This window comes from Cordyceps militaris (assembly GCF_000225605.1).
Source record: "Cordyceps militaris CM01 unplaced genomic scaffold CCM_S00002, whole genome shotgun sequence".
NCBI classification, from domain to species: Eukaryota; Fungi; Ascomycota; class Sordariomycetes; order Hypocreales; family Cordycipitaceae; genus Cordyceps; species Cordyceps militaris.
Window position 1 is genome coordinate 2268442 of NW_006271970.1, and position 17412 is coordinate 2285853.

At 54.9% G+C, this 17412-nt stretch overlaps 5 protein-coding genes across 5 annotated transcripts; 2 read left to right on the top strand and 3 right to left on the bottom strand.

Moving 5' to 3' along the window:
• Window positions 1-1138: 1138 nt before the first annotated feature.
• CCM_02632 (Peptidase M24, structural domain) lies at window positions 1139-2713 on the bottom strand (the record flags this gene model as incomplete). Its single annotated transcript, XM_006667784.1, has 4 exons — window positions 1139-1350; window positions 1410-2213; window positions 2272-2634; window positions 2698-2713. The coding sequence occupies 4 exons, from the start codon at window positions 2711-2713 to the stop codon at window positions 1139-1141; spliced, it is 1395 nt and encodes a 464-aa protein (XP_006667847.1).
• Window positions 2714-3846: 1133 nt separating this feature from the next.
• CCM_02633 (SWI-SNF complex subunit Snf5, putative) lies at window positions 3847-6359 on the top strand (the record flags this gene model as incomplete). The annotated part of the gene is made up of 3 exons (XM_006667785.1): window positions 3847-4065; window positions 4098-5933; window positions 6015-6359. The coding sequence occupies 3 exons, from the start codon at window positions 3847-3849 to the stop codon at window positions 6357-6359; spliced, it is 2400 nt and encodes a 799-aa protein (XP_006667848.1).
• A 1217-nt stretch (window positions 6360-7576) lies between these two features.
• CCM_02634 (bimD protein) lies at window positions 7577-12099 on the bottom strand (the record flags this gene model as incomplete). Its single annotated transcript, XM_006667786.1, has 3 exons — window positions 7577-8122; window positions 8181-11597; window positions 11671-12099. 3 exons carry the CDS (start codon window positions 12097-12099, stop codon window positions 7577-7579), a joined length of 4392 nt encoding a protein of 1463 aa, XP_006667849.1.
• Window positions 12100-14172: 2073 nt separating this feature from the next.
• On the top strand, window positions 14173-15495 carry CCM_02635 (uncharacterized protein; the record flags this gene model as incomplete). The annotated part of the gene is made up of 3 exons (XM_006667787.1): window positions 14173-14332; window positions 14387-14624; window positions 14688-15495. The coding sequence occupies 3 exons, from the start codon at window positions 14173-14175 to the stop codon at window positions 15493-15495; spliced, it is 1206 nt and encodes a 401-aa protein (XP_006667850.1).
• A 387-nt stretch (window positions 15496-15882) lies between these two features.
• On the bottom strand, window positions 15883-17124 carry CCM_02636 (mRNA capping enzyme alpha subunit, putative; the record flags this gene model as incomplete). The annotated part of the gene is made up of 2 exons (XM_006667788.1): window positions 15883-16870; window positions 16949-17124. 2 exons carry the CDS (start codon window positions 17122-17124, stop codon window positions 15883-15885), a joined length of 1164 nt encoding a protein of 387 aa, XP_006667851.1.
• Between the last annotated feature and the right edge of the window lie 288 nt (window positions 17125-17412).

The following is a 17412-nucleotide window of genomic DNA, read 5'->3' on the forward strand; positions in this document are numbered from 1 at the left end:
CCACTAATGAGAACTCTACAGTGGGTGTATAGCGCCGAACCCGAAACCGAACCACTGATAAACAGCCTGTACGGATGGATGGCTGGTACCTGTAGTACCAGGAGGTAGGTACTAACCTTTGATGCTTGCTCTTGCCCAGGCCCGCACCGCCTCACTTGGCAGCGTTCCTCTGCCAAAACATGAATTATTATCAATATTATACCATCTCAATGTGTCTCCTTCTGTCACTGTCCATTCAGCTCTTTATATTAATCCTGATCATCAAGTCCAGACCGTGATCCCACCACACCCCTGCCAAAACTCACAGTTGCACACGGCTATGAATATCTGCAGTCAAAGCCACCACAATGCAAAATCCACATCTACGCGCAAGGGGGGGGTGTCATGTTCAACATTCCCTCTCCCCAGGCTATCACATTGCCGTCCTTTACTCTGTACATTAATGCCCTTTCTTGCCCTTCTGCTCCTTCATGCCCATCCCCTTGCATAAGTACCCATGATTCTCACGTCGCGCGCGGCCTGAGTTGGTCTTCCGGATCCTACGAAGCGTAGGTGTGCAGGACCATCCATCCATCACCATCACAAAGCAGAAGAAAAGGCGCAATTATGGGTTGCCCGGATGGTTCGCCAGTGGCTTCAACTGGTCATCGCCTCGTCGCCTGCTGCCTAGCCCTGGCCTCGACAAAACGTCTGCCTGGGTAACCGCCCGGAATATCGCGCAGCATATTTGCCACTCACGCCCGTCGACTTAACACGTCACAGCCCTCAGGGGTTGGCACACCATGGATAAATCATTCACCACTGGCACCCGTCTTGCACTGCCTTGACCCATCCAACGAAAATGTATTCTCATTTCTATGTATACGCAAGACAAGGACGAGTTGGACGCACGTCAGTCTTTTCATCGCGACACAACGAAGCCTTCCACCTCTCCTCAGTCGATGCTATGATATGCGTAACATCGCGCGCAGCAATACCGTGCACTTCTGCACCGCTCCTCCTGCCTGCCGCGTGGTGTGACTGCTGACAGAATAGGCCAGACGTTTGCTCTGGGCAGGTATCCGACAGCACAATACACACATGCAGAGAAATATCAACAGCCAGATGAGACTATGCAGTCCTCGACATATCATCAGCCTTACTCGCTGTCAGACTCCTCATCATCAGACTCTGCCTTCTTAGCAGGCTGCTTCTTCTTGCTCTTGCTCTTCTTCTTGCCCGTGTTGCGGGCCAGCGGCTGCTCGAGGATCTTGAGAATCTCAGTGTCGCTAATCTTCTTGTCAGACTGCACCTTGGTGAGGTCCAGCGCAGGAGGGCCGCCAAGCTTGGTGAGGCCGTTCTTGGTAATGGCTACACAGTGTGTTAGTTCCTTCATCTGATAGCATACTGATATAGCAACGGCTGCATACCGACGGTGGTCAACAGTCTGGCCACGGGGGAGCCATCCTTGTCACCGACAATCTCGTACTGGCGGAAGACGTTGCCGCGAACGCACTCGACGACACCAGACTTGGCATCACGCTCGTCATCGAGCTGCCTCAGGCTGAACGGGAAGGTGCCAAATTTCTTCTGCACCTCGGAAAGGATCTTGCGCGAGGTGGGACGCTTCAGGCCGTAGGTGTTGGTGGTACGGCGGTGGAGGGTGGTGCGGCCCTCGAGAGTCTTGCACTTGCCCGAGCCCAGACTGACACCCATCTCGACACCCCAGACCTCACCAACCGCGGGAACGCCCTCGCCCTTGGCGCCCTCGGTGGGAGCCAGGACGATCTTCTTGGTACCCTCAATCTCATTACGGTCAAACAGCCACGAGGTGGTGCTCTCGACAAGGTGGCACTCATAAGTCTCGCAGACCTTCTCGAGCAGAGAGGTGATCTGGCTTTGGGAAGGAGCCTTCTTGGCGCTAGCCTTGGCCTTTTCCTCGTCGGTACCCTGTGCTAGGAGACCAGAAGGGACCATCAAGCGGAGGAGAAGCTCGTTAGCATAGTAGTTGGCGAGGAGCAGGTCGGCGGAACGTCCGGTGATGGTTTCCTTATCCTTGCTGGCGATGACGGTGTCGCAGACAATGGTACCGAAGCCATCAATCTGAGCACCGAGCTGGATCTTGATGGGCTCGCCAGGCTTGATCTCGGTAGCAGCCTCGGTCTCGTCCGAAGTTAGGGGAGTGTAGGGGGTGACATAGGAAGCGGGAGAGATGGTGGTGGGGTTAGAGAAGCCTGCATATATATTGTCAGTCATGGGGCAGGCTTGCTTGCGCGGCCGTCAGCCACGTACCCTTGGTGATCTTCTTTCCGCGGTACACCTTGGCCACCTCGTCTTCGAGGAGCTTGTCGCCCTTTTGGCAAATTTCGACAATCTTTGCGCCCGGGACACAGAGCTCGGCAACCTGGGCAAGGACCTTTTCGGAGATCTGACCAGCCGTCTTGTACTTGGTCAGAGTATCGGGGTTGTTCAGGGTGTAATCTGGAGGCCATGTCAGCGATTGTACAAGACGTGGGAGATAATTGTAGCCGGTCGTGTGCGCGCTTTTGGTCCTGTCGCGGGCAGCACCGCAACAAGCTTCCAGCGGCGACACGCTTTGGCGGGGTAATCTCAGGCCACCACAGAAACGAAGGAGGGGCAGCGCAAGCTGGTATTCTCAGCGGCTACGTGGTTTAGGCCAGGGGAAGGGAAGACTTGTGTGTAAATGCAATGACATACCGGTCTCTTCAGACATGATGGGCAGCTTGTTGGATGGCAGATTGTTTTGGATTTTTTGTGTAGCAGAGGGAAGAAGCAAGCTTGGTGAAAAAACAATGACTGGCTGGCTGTGAGTAAAATGGAGACTGGGATGAGAACGACCTCTTGCACCAATTTTTTGGTGTAAATGGGTGGCCTTCTGCTCTTGGTGCGTGGAAAGAGGGGCCTAACGCTGCAGGACAGGCCTAACAGAAGCCAACCAGGCGTGCAATGGCTGCTGCAGCCAATGCGGGTTTGAGGGGCTACTGCCCCTTTGAAGTGTCAGCCAGGCATGTCTGTGTACAAGTTTGCATAAGTATTTACACAATTTCTTCACAAGTGTAAAATATCGTAGCACAATTTATGAAAGCAGCATAGCTACCTCCCGGGTGCCTAGGCAAAGCTTCTGATTTGCTACCCAACTACCTACCTCCTACCGACCTTACCTATTGATGTCTCTTGTAGGTAGATCTGGTTTTACGCGTCGTCTTCTGCAAGCACATACATGTGGCTGGCCCGTTGCTGGTAGCTAACTAAATCTACCCACCTACCCTACAACCTCGTTTCAATCTCCATTACACGACATCTGTACGCGACATTCTATAAATTTTGGTTGCCAATTTTAGACAGCACCTTTTTGCAATATAATACTGTGCTGTGTTCTTTGTTCCGACCTGGAAGTGTCGCGTTTGCCGGTTTCTGTCTTGGGATTGATTGTAATCATACAAGTTCCCAGACGCCATTCTAGTCACTTGGTGCTTCACTCTTGTACAATCACTCAAGCAATAACCATAGGTACCAATATACTCTCCGTTTCCGCCAAACCTAACTAGATGAGCCATACTAATTTGTGTATACAGCACCCACCAATGAATTGGCTGCTGCCAGTCGCTATTAATCGGCAGCTTCTCAAGGTGCATTTATGTTCGAAGCTCCCGGCATATCTTCGGCAAACCAGCACGTCCACGTTATTAAACTAGTACCTATACCCAGATGACCACGCGCACCACCAGCCACTGCATGTACATCTACAAGCGAATTCGCGCACTTCAGCCGCAACAAACCACTACAGCCACGTACGCCACACCACACCAGCCATAGAAGCCTCCTGTTCGTTTGTTCGCGGCAAAGATGCAAGGCGCCCCGGAGCCCTTTGCAAACCACGCCCATTTACGACCACCCGGTGTCGCGCCCATCGCCCACGAACCGCGCCTCGCCTTCCCGCTCCCTAAATCTACATTTCCATCAATCGCCATCCTTTTCTTGCGCGTTTTTGTCGTCGTTGTGCCCCCCTCGCGCCGTCGCACTTGGTGCCTCGTCCGTTTCGCCCTGCCCTGCGTGCGCGCGCCGGTGTGCTTCGTGTGACAATGGCGGCCACCCAGCCTTCCACGTCGGCCGCGGGCTCTGGCCACGCGACGCCCACCGCCGGCGCCGGCGCCAGCTCCGCCTCCGATAGCCACAGCAATCCCAAGGCCTCGGCCGAGAACTCGCCCGCGCCGCCTCTCGAACCCATTGACCGCACAAAGGACTCCTTCACCAAGCTTATGGTGGAGCGGTACACGTCCCGCGACGCCATCGCCGCCGCCGCCCTCTCGGACCAACTCAACCACACGCGCATATCCACAAGCTACCAACGGCAAAAGATCAACGAGTACCGCCATATCAGAACTGACTACCAGCCCGTATTTACTCCCGGCCGATTATACGGCGATGGCTACCGGGGCTATGCCAATGGCTTTACCGAGAATCATGCCCCAGCCCGCATCGTCTACCCCAGTCAAAAGATCCGCCCCGGTCGCCGGACGACGCCTGCCCTCAAATACCCGCGCAAGGACATGATCAAGCAGGCAGAGCTCCACGAAGAGCTGGTCCCTGTCCGCATCGAAGTCGAATGGGACAAGTACAAGCTGCGCGATACTTTTACCTGGAACCTCCACGACCGCCTCCTCCCCGTCGAGCTCTTCGCCGCCCAGCTTGTCGAAGACATTGGCGTGAAACCGCCTGCCGCCCAGCCTGTCTTTGAGCAGATTGTAAGCCAGATGCGCGAACAGCTCACCGACTTTTATCCCTTTGTCTTTTCCGAAGAAGACGCTCTCGATCCCGAGCTGCCCTACTCGGCATATAAAAATGACGAAATGAGAATACTAGTCAAACTCAACATCACCATCGGCCCGCACACCCTGGTCGACCAATTCGAATGGGAAATCAACAACCCCTCCAACTCGCCCGAAGAGTTCGCCGCCAACATGGCCCGCGACCTCTCTCTCTCAGGCGAGTTCACTACAGCCATTGCACACTGCATCCGCGAGCAGTCGCAACTATTCACAAAGAGCCTGTACAGCGTCGGCCACTCCTTTGACGGCCGGCCGATCGAAGACTCGGACCTTGTGTCGGCCTTCCTGCAGACGCCCGTGCCGGCCGTCTTCCGACCCCAGCAGCAGGCCAAGGAGTACGCCCCATACATGTACGAGATGAGCGATGCCGACCTCGACCGCAACGAGACCATCTTCTCGCGCGAGCAGCGACGGCAGAAGCGCTCCATCAACCGGCGCGGCGGGCCGCAGCTTCCCGACCTGCGCGAGCGGCAGCGCACGATCCGCACCCTCATGGTCTCGTCGGTGCTGCCGGGTGCCGCCGAAACCATTGAGGAGACAGGCCTTTTCAAGCGCGCGGCGGGCATCCGCAAGCGGCCGACGCGCGAGGGCGACATTTCCGAGTCGGACGAGAGCGACGACTCGGCGCCCGACTCGCCCGCACCCTCGCAGTTTGCCGGCACCGCCCGCACGCGCGGCATGCGCGGCGCCGCGTCGGCCGCCCAGCACCGCATGTCCAACCTCGGGCGCTCCGAGACACCAGATGCCCTACACCACGAGGCGAGCGCCGGCGGTGTCGGCGGGCGCTCCTCGCGCCGCTTCCGCGAGGAGACCGAGGACGTGCCGCGCCTCGTCGTCACGCTCAAGGTCAACAAGGATAAGTTTCGGCGGCTGCTGCGCGGCGAGTATCGCTTCTCCCATACGACGCCTTCGCAGCCGCCGACGCCTTCGCAAGGTGGCGCCACGCCCAAGGTGCTCGCCAAGGCGATGCCACCTACCTCGACGCCATCGCGCGGCATCAGCACCACGCCCGTGCCGATTCCCCACGTGGTGGGCAAGTTTCCGCCTGGCCAGATTGGTCGCCTGCCAGCGCCTCCTCCCGTACCAGGCCAACAGCACACTCCGGTAAGGCCCACCCCTCGCGTGCAATCTGCCGCTCCGTAGAAAAGATTTTGTCTGCTAAACAAAAGTCTCCCATGTCCACAGCCCAACCCGCCCGAGTGGCTCGTCCAGGCCCTTCGGGGCCTCGAGAAGAAGTACCCCGACGGCGACCGGTTCGAGGCTATAATGAAGTACTCGTACCTCGACCCCATCACGGAGCTGCCCGTCCAGATACACCCCCTCCCCGACGGCGTCAAGTATGCCTGGCTCCCGCGCATCCGCTGCCTCGACTGCACCTCCAAGCTCTACACGCCCGGCCCGGACATGACGGCGCAAAAATTCGAGACGCACCTGCGCTTCTCCAGCCACCGCGAGGCGGTCCGCGCCCGCGTGGTCGCCGACGGCGGCGGCGGCGGTGGCGGCCGCAGCGGCTCGAGCGCGTCCTCGTAGAAGGGAGCCGGCGGGGGGGCGGAGGAAGATGCAATGTTGCACGATGGGGAGAAAACAACGCAAGGAAAAAAGGGGGGTGGGGGTATATGATGCTTTGTATACACTGGAAATAAAACGAGGAGAGAGGAAATCTTTCCCCTGGATGATCTCTCAAAGATGTGCGCTTGCTTCCCCTGCTTCATGTTATCCTGTCACTTCTTTTCGGAACAAGTCTGGAGGGAAGGATGTTGAATCTCACAAAAAAGGCAAAATCACTCGGCGTTTTCTTTTTCCTTCTTCTCTTTTATATATCCCTGGCTGGCTCATGCCGAGGAGGAAAAGACAGAAAGCTGTTTGTTTCTTGGCGGTTACTTTTGTTCTATTGGTATTGGAATGATGGGAGAGGGGTTTCTATTATTAGGTGTTGCGTTTTTGTTTGTTCAACTGTTGAATATTCGTACTTTACTTTTTCTCCCGTACTGGTTTGCTTCTTCTTCTTGACTTTTCGGAGTCTTTTTCCCCCCTTGTTTTGATAAGGGTTCACGAGAGCAGAGAAGAGGGGGACCGATCGCTGTACAGCACAATAACACACGCACAATCTGTTTTCACACATACAATGTTTCGAGGCGTCTCGACTTGGCCCACCTCTTGCATGCAACCCATGATACGAACCTTCGCCACGGTAGATGCGAAAAAGCTCATGCCAAATCACACCCGTAGGACATGTTTCCCACGTTCTGAGATATTGGTCAGTTGATGTATTGATTACTAGCTAAGCCGTAGGCACAACGATGGGAAAAACCAAGAATGCCGTCAAGAAAACCAACATACTAAACAAAGGGGATTTTTCGTACAAGCAATGACGACAGCTCCAGAAAGAAAAAGAAATTGTACTCCAGCGATGAGAAGAAAAGAAAAACGACAAAAGTACACAAAAAAGCCGATCCATCCCAAAGTAGCACTCACCCACACTCCTCCTCAAAGATATAATAAAAAACAGAAGAAGAGGTGTTTCATACACCCAACCTAACCATAAACAAACGGTCTGTCACTCGATTTCCAGGCCAGGCTTTCTTTTCGTATCCAGAGCGAATAGGGCTGCCCCAAAAGAGCGAGCGAGCGAGGGAGGTCGTTCCAAGGACAAAGTCAACTAGCCAGTAGAAATGAATAGACACAAAAGAAACCATCCCATACTTTTCTCCCCCCCGTTGCGTTCAAACATTGTCTTTCCGTACTTCTTAATCGTCAGTGTCCATGTCGTCCCCGTGGGATGACCGCTTGGACCGGGCTCCCCTGCGGACGACCGCTGATACGCTTGCCTTGATAGGTGGCTTTGCTCGCTGAGTCCGCCGCCCATTCTTCGCTGCTGGCTTCTCTTCCTCTTCCTCTTCCTCGTCCTCTTCCGCCTCGTCCTCACCCGCCTCCTCTTGAGCATCGCCCGACTCCTCGCCCGACTCGACCTCTTCTTCGCTGTCCTCGTCCGACGAGTGGGCGCCATACTTCCACTCGGCGACACCGTCGAGCATCTCGTCTTCGTCGTCCTTGTCCTCGCGCTCCTTGTAGTCGGAAGCCTTGGTGACGCGGCTGCTGCGGCGACGCTCGCCGGCCTCCGTGGCCTCTGCGCCAGCCGATCCGCGCTGCTTCACTGGGCGAGCCGCTTTGACTTTCTTGGCCTTTTTTGCCTTGGGCGGTCTTGGGGCCGCCTTTTCACGAATAACAGTCTTTATCTGTGTTCTTGAGCGCTTGGCCGACGGCTCGCCGGATTCATGCATCGACTTGCGCTTCTGTTTTTTATCGTTAGTCTCGCGTGGTGATCGTGTGTTAATCAATCGCGTGACGAACCTTTTTCTTCTCAAAAGATCGGATCAGGTTATCCAGTTTCTCATCTAGCGCCTCTGGAATGTATTGCTTCTTCGCAATCTCCTCTGCGGCTTCACTAGATGGCAGCGGCGCAAAGAGACCGGTGGCCAGTCCCACCTTGCCTGGGTAGACGCGGAAGCTCCAGTTTCTCTTTTCTTGGAATTTGCGAATGATGGCCTGCGCCAAGTCGCTGAGGACATACAGATTCTCGCTCGCGTCGGGGTTGATCGCGTCGCGCGTCTGCTTCGCCCTCTCCGCGTACTTGCTAATCAGACCCAGGTTGGACTCGGTCGCTACCGCATTAAGGTAGAAGAGAAAGTAGTTGGCAAAGTCTGCCAGGTCGTCGACGCCAGCGCTGTAATCCGGGTGATGGGCTAGCAGCGGGATGAGTCGTCCGAGGATGGCCTCCATGACCTCCTTTTTGTTCTCGGCATAGTGCAAGGCTCTGGAACGGAGCCAAGTCTCGACGCGGTGCTTGACTTCAGGCGCGGGCTCAAACGCAACAAGGAAAAGCATTGTCAGGAAGCGAGCTCGGAGCTTACCGTGTGTCAGGTAGTTCTGGAGCTTCTCCATGAAGCGGCGACGGACTTGCACTTCGCTATCTTGCACCACCTCTGCGAGCTTGTTGAAGGTGACAGGGTCGAGTTGCTCATCGTACTTCTTCACTGCGCAGAGCTTGAGCATCAGAAGAGCAGCGAGAAGACGCAGTCTCTTCTTATGATGTTGAGGAGTGTCCTTGACCTTACAGAACTCGCCCTCATTCACCACAAACGTCTTGAGCAGTTTGAAAACCGTCTTGACCCTCGTCTCGGAGTCAGCCTCGTTCTGGCTGGCAATGGCTTGGTTGGTAAGAATACGCAGGGCTAAACATTTGGCCTGGATCTCCTCATCCATATCAGCATCGTCCACCCATGATGGATCGGCCCCGGGTTTGGCATCTGTGTGAACTTGGCGAAGAATCGACTTGAGTATGAGATCTTGAATCGCATCGCCCTCATCTATTGTCACACTGGGGACTAATCGTTCCAGCTGACAGATGGTGGCAAGCTTGTTCAAAAAGTGTGGCTTTCCATAGGCAAGGTCTTGCATAGTTTTACGCAAGAGATTTGTAGCATTGACCTTACTCTTGTCGTCTTCCTTGGCGAGCATGATGTTGATAGCAAACTTGGCCGTCTTGGGTGGCGTACCATACATGGCATAGTTGGTAAGGGTCTGGGTGAAGCTTCTGTCTAGACTGACGTCTTGGGGGTACTTCTTGGCATAAGATGCGTACGCCTTCAAGATGTCAACGGAGGGGTCATTGGTTTTGTTCTCGGAAGGGGCTTGATCAATGATTTCCTTGCGGAGTTCCTCTGCGTGCGCCTTGAACAAATCAGGGTTGCGCTGCGAAATGTCGTTCAAAACGAGGTGGGCGACAGCGGCAAGACCGCCCTTGTCACTCTTGGAAAAGTCCATAATCGTTGCCAGATGACTGCGGTTGAACATGAGAGAGCTGGATCGATACAACAGGGGGATGATGGTGTCCAGCGCAACAGCAGCATTGCTGGCCTGCAGTTTCGTGATGAGTTCGCTGATGGCTCTTCGGACAGTCTTGAAATCACTCTCGGATTCAATAGCGTATTTGACAAGTTGGTAGCTTCGGCGCTCATTCAATTTGGCAAATTTTTGCAAATCTCCACGGACCTTGAGACCATCTGGGAAGAAGCGAGCAATCCAGTCGAACGTCTTGGTGAGACTAGCCTTGACCTTGTCATCATTGGAATCAATCACCCCGCCATTGTACGCCTCGCACTGCTTAATCAGGAGAAATACGCCCTTTGCAAATTGCGGCTGACGCGCCTGCATAGCGAAGAAGGCCTTTTGCGCTGATTGGTCCATGGATTTGATCATCAGAAGAATTCGCTCCGCGCGAATGCTATCCTGTTCCGCTTGGCTCATGGTATTCTTGGAGCCACCTTTCCCGGACTTGCCCTTGACCAGGGGAAATTTGAGGGGAACGAGGCACTCGAACATGACGCGATCAAGCAAAACATTGAGATCTAAGTCATTGGCGTAGAAGGAGTTGATGATCCTGGACGGCACACCGGCGAGACATGCAGTCACTGCCTCTTGTCCTTCTTCGATATCCGTAGCGCCAACAGCCCATAGCTTTCCGAGTAAAACCATGGCATCCACGCGAACGGCCGCCTTTCGGTCACGGCATCGATCAGACAAACTGGAAAAGAGGGAGCCCTCCTTATCAACACCACCGGTGGCGCCAAGCTTGAGAATCACATCTCTGAATTGGAACAGTTCAATGGCCTTGACGGCGGCCAAGCGCACCTTTTCTTCGCTATCGTTTAGCTTGTCGACTAAACCACGGACGAGCTCAGTCTCGTCCTCTCTACTTAGACCAATGCCACCAGCAGACGTAGAGAGAATATGCCCAATAGCAGTGACCCAGGCAGCACGGATGGTGCCAGACTTGTCATTTTTTCTGCTAACAAAGTTGCGGTATGTGGCGTGATGGGTTTGAGCAAAAGACAACGGCGAAAAGGGCGTGGTGAGAACGTTGGCCTCGGTAGGAGTACCAGGCTCGTCCATCAGCCGGAGAGGAGGATAGGCGGCAGGGTCGAGGGCGGGCGGCGGAGGGGGTCCAGCAGCACCAATACCCGAAATCATGTCTCCAAACGCCTCAGTGGCAATGTGGCGGAGGTGGACGTTGTCGGCCGATAGCTCCGCGTCGAGCTGCGGAACAACATTTTCTAGAATCGTGGGCGCGGCTCGCCATAGCTCTCGAATCAGGGCGTGCGCCTGCCGCAAGCTCTTTAAATCGGCCTCAGAGGGGCCTGCATTGCCGTCTTCGTCGTCGGAATCGTCGCCGTGTCCATATCCGTTCTTGGTAGCAAAACCAGAGGCATTGAGAATGACATCACTAAAGTATTGACTGACGTAACGCGACATTTTGTCGGCGCAGCCGTTGCAAATGTTTTTGGCCATGATGTACGCGGGGGGCTCCGTCTTGTGTAGCAACGTCGATTGCTTGCCATTGGCCTCTTTAGACTTATTTCCGCCGGGGGGAGCAGCCCGTAGAAACTGACTGATAATCGCATCGATGACGCTAGCCGGCACACTACCTGGGGACTCCTCGATAAGATGCATGAGCATGTCCGTCAGGTGAATTTCGACATCCTTGGCGACCTGCTCGTCGGGTGAGGCTTTGGAGCTGGTCGAGACGCCGTCAAAGGCGGAATTGAAGAGTCGCAGGAGCAAGTCATCGGCACCGTGGATATCGCAAATGAGCAAAATGCTCTTGACTTCAGTCAAGGACACGAGAACGTATTTGTGCTGGCTATCGTATGGGTTGGATGGGTCGTGGAGAGCAGGTAGGATCTCCTTGACGAATAGAGTAAACATCATCTTTGAGAACGATGTTAGCAGGCGTTGTAATTGACAGTTATTGGTAATTTGTGAGCTGTGTTGAGGCACGTACCTTAAGCTGCTCGTCTGTGAAGGGCGCGTCTGGAACATAGAGACGGAGGAGGTCCACCAGACAGCAGGCCGTGTAGGCCTTGACGCCGCGATCCTTGTGCTGGAGAAGGTTGCGGTGGGCAAGCTGCGCGGCGACCGTCTTGAGCGAGTCGAGCGCGACGGCACCCTGGTCAAAGTCGGCGAGCTCCTTGGACAGGCGCTCGAGGCGGGCCAGAAGGGTGGCGGTGGGTATGGGTTTGGCCGGGCGCCACGAGAGCTCCTCGTCAAAGGCGAGGCTGTGCTGTTCCTGGCGCTCCTCGTCATCGTCGCCCTCGGCCATCTCGTCATCGTCGCGGTTGTCGGCGGGCGTCTCCTGGACAGGCTGCGGCTCCTCGACGACGGGCTCGGCCTCGGCCGCGGTTTCCTGCGCCCGACCGCGTCGGCGCGCCATGGTGTGTGAGATTCGTTCTGCACGAAAGATGCGAAAAAAGAGGCTCCCGCGTCAATCGGTTAAGCGGCGGTGACAGCAGCCAGAAGCGCGAGAGCGACTATTTTCCCTTTTGGCGCGTGTGCGAGAGTATCTGGTTGTTTGACAAAAAGAGCCGCGGGTAGCGTGTATGGGTTTGTTGCTGGGTTCGTTTTGTGCGGCACAGCAGCGGTGGTGGTGTTTCAAAGGGGGGGGGGGACCGGATCACGGCTGCATCGCACAAGGGGGAGGAGGAGGAGGAGGAGGAGGAAGGGATGGAGCCGGGGGTCGGAGCTGTTCCAATGCGCGACGGTACGGCGTGGACAGGCGGCGTTGGCGATGGGCACCGGTAGTTGGTGAGATTTTGTAGGTGGAGGAGGCGGGCAGCTGTCGAGAAGCTCAGGCGAGGAAATGCTGATGGGTGGGCGAGGCGTTTGGCGGGCGCCAGGGAGCTGGGGGGGGGGGGGCAGGAGGAGAGCTAGTGTGAGTGGCTTTGGCCCGACAGACGGACCGGACGCGACGCGCCACACAGATAGTAGGAAGCTGCAAAGTGCCAATATTGGTCCGCGTTGGGAACTGGCCCTCCAACACAGGGAGAGCAAAAGGCCGTCGTTATATGCAGCTAAATTTGGCAAACGAAATCCCCAAAAACCCACCGGGTGATTTGATCTTCTTTGGATTTTTCGGTTTATTTTTCTATACTGTCAAACGCCGTACTCGTCCTGCATCAGCAATCGCTATCCAAGAATCGCGTCTCAGTTGTTGTAGCAAACGCAATCCACACGCAGGGACTATGGCCATCTCTGATTTTATCGGAATAACTCATAAGCCGAAAACAGACGAGGCCCCGAGACCTGTTGTCTCTGTCAGACGGCGTGAAACCTCGACTGCCTGCGCAGGTGCAGGGATCCGGCTGTCGCACCGCTTCGGTAGAGTCGTTTCTGCTTGACATGGTCATATTATCCCAGGAATTAGTCTAGAAATTGAACCTTCTCTTGCCTTCATGTTGTCTAAGCAGCTTGGTGCGGTGCCCTTGCGCGGCAAGGTACCTCACACGCCGAATCTCAAATCCACGCCTGCCATTCGATGACCTCTATCGTCGTCTCCCATCACTTCAACACCCGAATCAAGTCTCACGGCTTGCAAGCTTGGAAGAAGATAATCACACCTTGTTTGCCTCGTGGCGCACAGCATATGGTGCGATGATCCTGCATACCATACAACGGCACTGGTACCTCGGGAGACAATTCCAAACTTGTCACACGGCAATCCTGCAATCTATACAGTAATGTAGTGATCACAGTTGCACAACTCAAACGTTTACTACCATGATACACAGCAAAGGCAAAATTCTACTACGGCTACAGAAAAACGAGGATATAAACCGGCATAGCTGGGACTCTGCTTCACCACTCCTCTCCTACAACCTCCAAGGAACAAGCACCCGCGCAGCCTGCATCAATTGACGGTCAGTAAGCCATAATCAATCAGAAAAAACACATTCAGTCACATTGAATCAGCCCTGAGAACCCCCCACCTCCAAGATTGCAAAAAGTGAATGTCAAAACTGCACTACTGCAGCTCTGCCGGCCGCAACGAGAAGCACTCCGTTTGCATTTGTTTACATTTGCTGCTCATATTCGCCTGATGGCAAAGAGTTTTTCAGAAAGCTGATCTTGTGCGCTCCTAGAAAGTGCTAAATAGTCCACAAATCCGCCGCGCTGTTCACTCATTCGCCTCTTCTCACTCTTCACCATCATCACGCTCGTTTCGTTCCGACACGCACACTCTCTTGACTAGCAATTTTGGGATTGCTTGCCGCCTAATATCATCTTCGTCTTTCATCTACAAAATTGAATACACGAAAAAAGTAAGATGCTGTCACCTCGTACTCCACCCTTCCCCTACTAACTCTCTTCAAGGTTTTCTTCGGACTGTTCTCGTTCCATTCCTTCTCAGCAAAAACAGCACCACTGACGAGTGAGTATCCTGAGCTGTAGAGAATCCTGACTCCTACTAACTCACTGAACAGTGTCTACTACTTTGTTTGACCCCTACATGAGCAGCTACAAGGGCTACCTCGACGGCATGTACCAGCCTCGCCCCGAGCCTCGCCCCAAGCCTCGCTCCGGCAAGGGCACCGCCTTCAAAGTGGCTGCTGCGTTCGGAGTCCTGGCCCTCGTCGGTATCGCAGGCGTCGCTATTGCATCTGGCTGCGGTAAGTCCAAACCATGCTTTCCAACTCGAGCAACCACTGACTGGCAATTCCCAGGCTATTCCCTTCGTCACCAGGAGATCGTCAGCTTTGCACCCGTCGAAGCAGCCCAGCCCCAAGAGCAACTCTCCGCCGTTCTCCGTCGTGAGAATGCGGAAGAGTCCATCCCTGGCCTCCAGCCGTATGACTACTCTGTCCCCGTCGACACCGTCGTCAGCGGCTCTGTTGTTTCCGGCGGCGCTGCTGCTCATGCCACCGGCGAGGATTCTTCCATTGCCGACAGCTATCCCATCACGTAAGTCTAGCCTCTCGTAACAGGATTTAACTGCTGTTTTAATACTGACATCCAACTCAATAGGACCCCGAACACGCCTTACACCAGCCTCATGGAGCCCAACACCACGCAGACGTCCACCACAACCCTGACCACTACCGTTGTAATTATCCCCAGTCAGACGTACACCTGCACATCCAAGCCCGAGGAGACTGAGACTGTTCTTGTCACTGTCACCGTCGTTCCCGAGCTGTCGCAGAGCCCTACCTATGGCACCCCGGCCGGCGATGCCACCGTCACTGGTGACCCCGCCACCGTCACGGACGTACAGACGGACGTCTCCTACACCAGCGGCGCCCCTGACGCCACCGTCTCTGGCACACCTTCTACCGTCACCGATGTGCAAACGGACACGCAGTTCACCAGCGGCGCCCCCGATGCCACCGTCTCGGGCGAGCCTACTACCATCACCAGCGTCATCACCAACACGGCCGGCGAGCCCATGACGACCTTGACCTTTACCAGCATCAACACCGTCTATGTCACCGTGGCGACCGTTACACGCACTCGGAGCAGCAGCGTCGACTTTGACTCGTCCGTTCTGGGCCTGCCGCATTCCACCACCTCGGGCAACTCGTCGTCCAGCGCCGCCATCACGACGCACACTGAGACGGTCACCGTCACCGGTGGCACGCCGGTGACCAAAACCACGACCATTGAGCTGCCGGCGTATGGAGGTGGCTATCCGACCACCTATGGAACCGGCCTGACCATCAATGCCACCACCCTGCCGACCTATATCCCCCCTGTGGTGTCTGCGGGCGCCGAGGGTCGTGGTCACTCCATGGTGTGCCTCGTCAGCGTCGCTATGGTTGCCATGTGGCTCTTCTAAAAGAACCGGGTGCTTCTACTATTCTTTTGCTTTCATTCATTGCAATTTAGGGGGGGAACAGGCTTCTTGCGAGTCGCAACCTTGGCAACCTAGAATATTTGCACTTTTTAACTTTGACATGAAGAACCAACGAGGTCAACTTTAAAAGATTTTTGTTTGATTCTTTTTGAATGTCTATCTGTAATAAAAAAACGTAACGTTGTTATCTGCTTTACTTCACTACAATAGTGTTCGTGATTGTCTCGCACTCACCCTCGGGTTCAGTTTCGGCTCAAGTTCCATCCGCAACTCCCTCCATCAAACGCCCTTAAAAAGAAAAGCCCAAAGCGCCTCTGAACTAAAAGAATAAATACATGGCTGAAAATCCAACGAGCATCTCGCCCGGCTCTACTTTCGCTCCGATCTCGCCTGACGCGCCTTCCAGTTGTCGCGAATCGGCCCAGCAGCGTGGTAGAGATCCTGCTGCGTGACACGGTCTTTGATGCTTTGGAGGACACTGGTGACGGTTGTCTTGTGATTCGCCTCTAATTTGTCGTCGCGGAAACGCAACAAGCGCCAACGTTTCTTGTCATCCAGATTACACTCCACGATGCGGTCATTGAGCGGATCGCCGAGGCCTTTGAGGGTCTCCCATTCCCCTTTTGTGAGGTACAGCGGTTGAAATGGCTCGTACCGTTCCGGTCCGTTGCCGCCTGTATATACCATGAGCTCCGCGCGGGGCACGCTGTCGTAGTCAACAAACGGCTCTGTCCTGCCTGTGGCGCGCTCCGCCCTGTTGGGCTGCACTGTCGGGAAATGTAGCTTGAGAAGAAAATCAATAGTGTTCTCCTCTGGTGGCTTCCACTTGAGAATGTTGGGGTCCGTGCCGTGGCGGTACGACGTGTGGCGGCACGTAAAGATGAGCCCATCGTTCCCATGCTTGAGATTTGGTAGGACTTGCTTAAACATCATTTCGATACCGTAGGCAAGCTGGAATGGTTTCATCTCGACATAGAAGGGCTGAAATTTGAGCTCCTCGGGGAACTCCTTGAACAGGCGCTTGTATGGCGTGTGGAATCTCTCCTTGATGTATGCCAACCTCTTGTCCAATGTGCGGTCCATGAGCACCTGTCCATCCATGACGAGGCAGTCGAAGATGAGAAAACGTGGCTCCTTACCGCCGCCGGGCTTGCTGTCCCACACAAGCTCCCCATCGAGGACCGTGTCTACATGAAAGGCGGTCTGGTCGTTGTCGAGGGGGAAGTGCAGGTTACGGTTTGTGATGAACCAGTAGTCGTTTTTGCGGTCAATCAGGTAGTGCGCTTCGGCGCCGCTTTCATCTCTCGTAGCATACAGGAGGTAGCGAATACCGTCGGATTTTTCGCAAACGTAGTAGCTGTCGCGTGGCATCAGTTAGCATAATTCCTGGCCAGTCACACAAAGGCGTCGCAGATGATTTAGACGGCACGCATACTCTTGATTCTTGAGGGCGGTGATGTGCTGGCGGGAAAAGCTGACGGGTTGCGCGCCGGGGAAACCGACTTGACTTCGGCCCAAGAGGTGCGCTACCTCATTGCGCATCGTGTAGAGAAGCTGTGATTCCGCCTTGATGCCGGGTTCGGCGGCGGAGGCTATCGGGCCATCCTCCATCGCTAGTAATTGTCGCTACTTCTGCTGGTTCTTTTGCGGTGAACGTTGGTATCAATTATGCAAGCCGCAGAATGAGGAGACGCGAAACTTTGACAAAGATGGTGGTGATGATGGTGCACAAGTCATCGTTGTACGCTGTCGGTATTGGTATGTTGGTACGGACGCACGCTATCGATAAGCACGTAGCACCTCGCCATTCCCGATCATACAGGCAGTTAGTACATTGCTTTGCAGAGGGAAGAGCTCTTCATTTCTCGGTTGCTCATGTAAAATGAGTCTTCGTTTTCT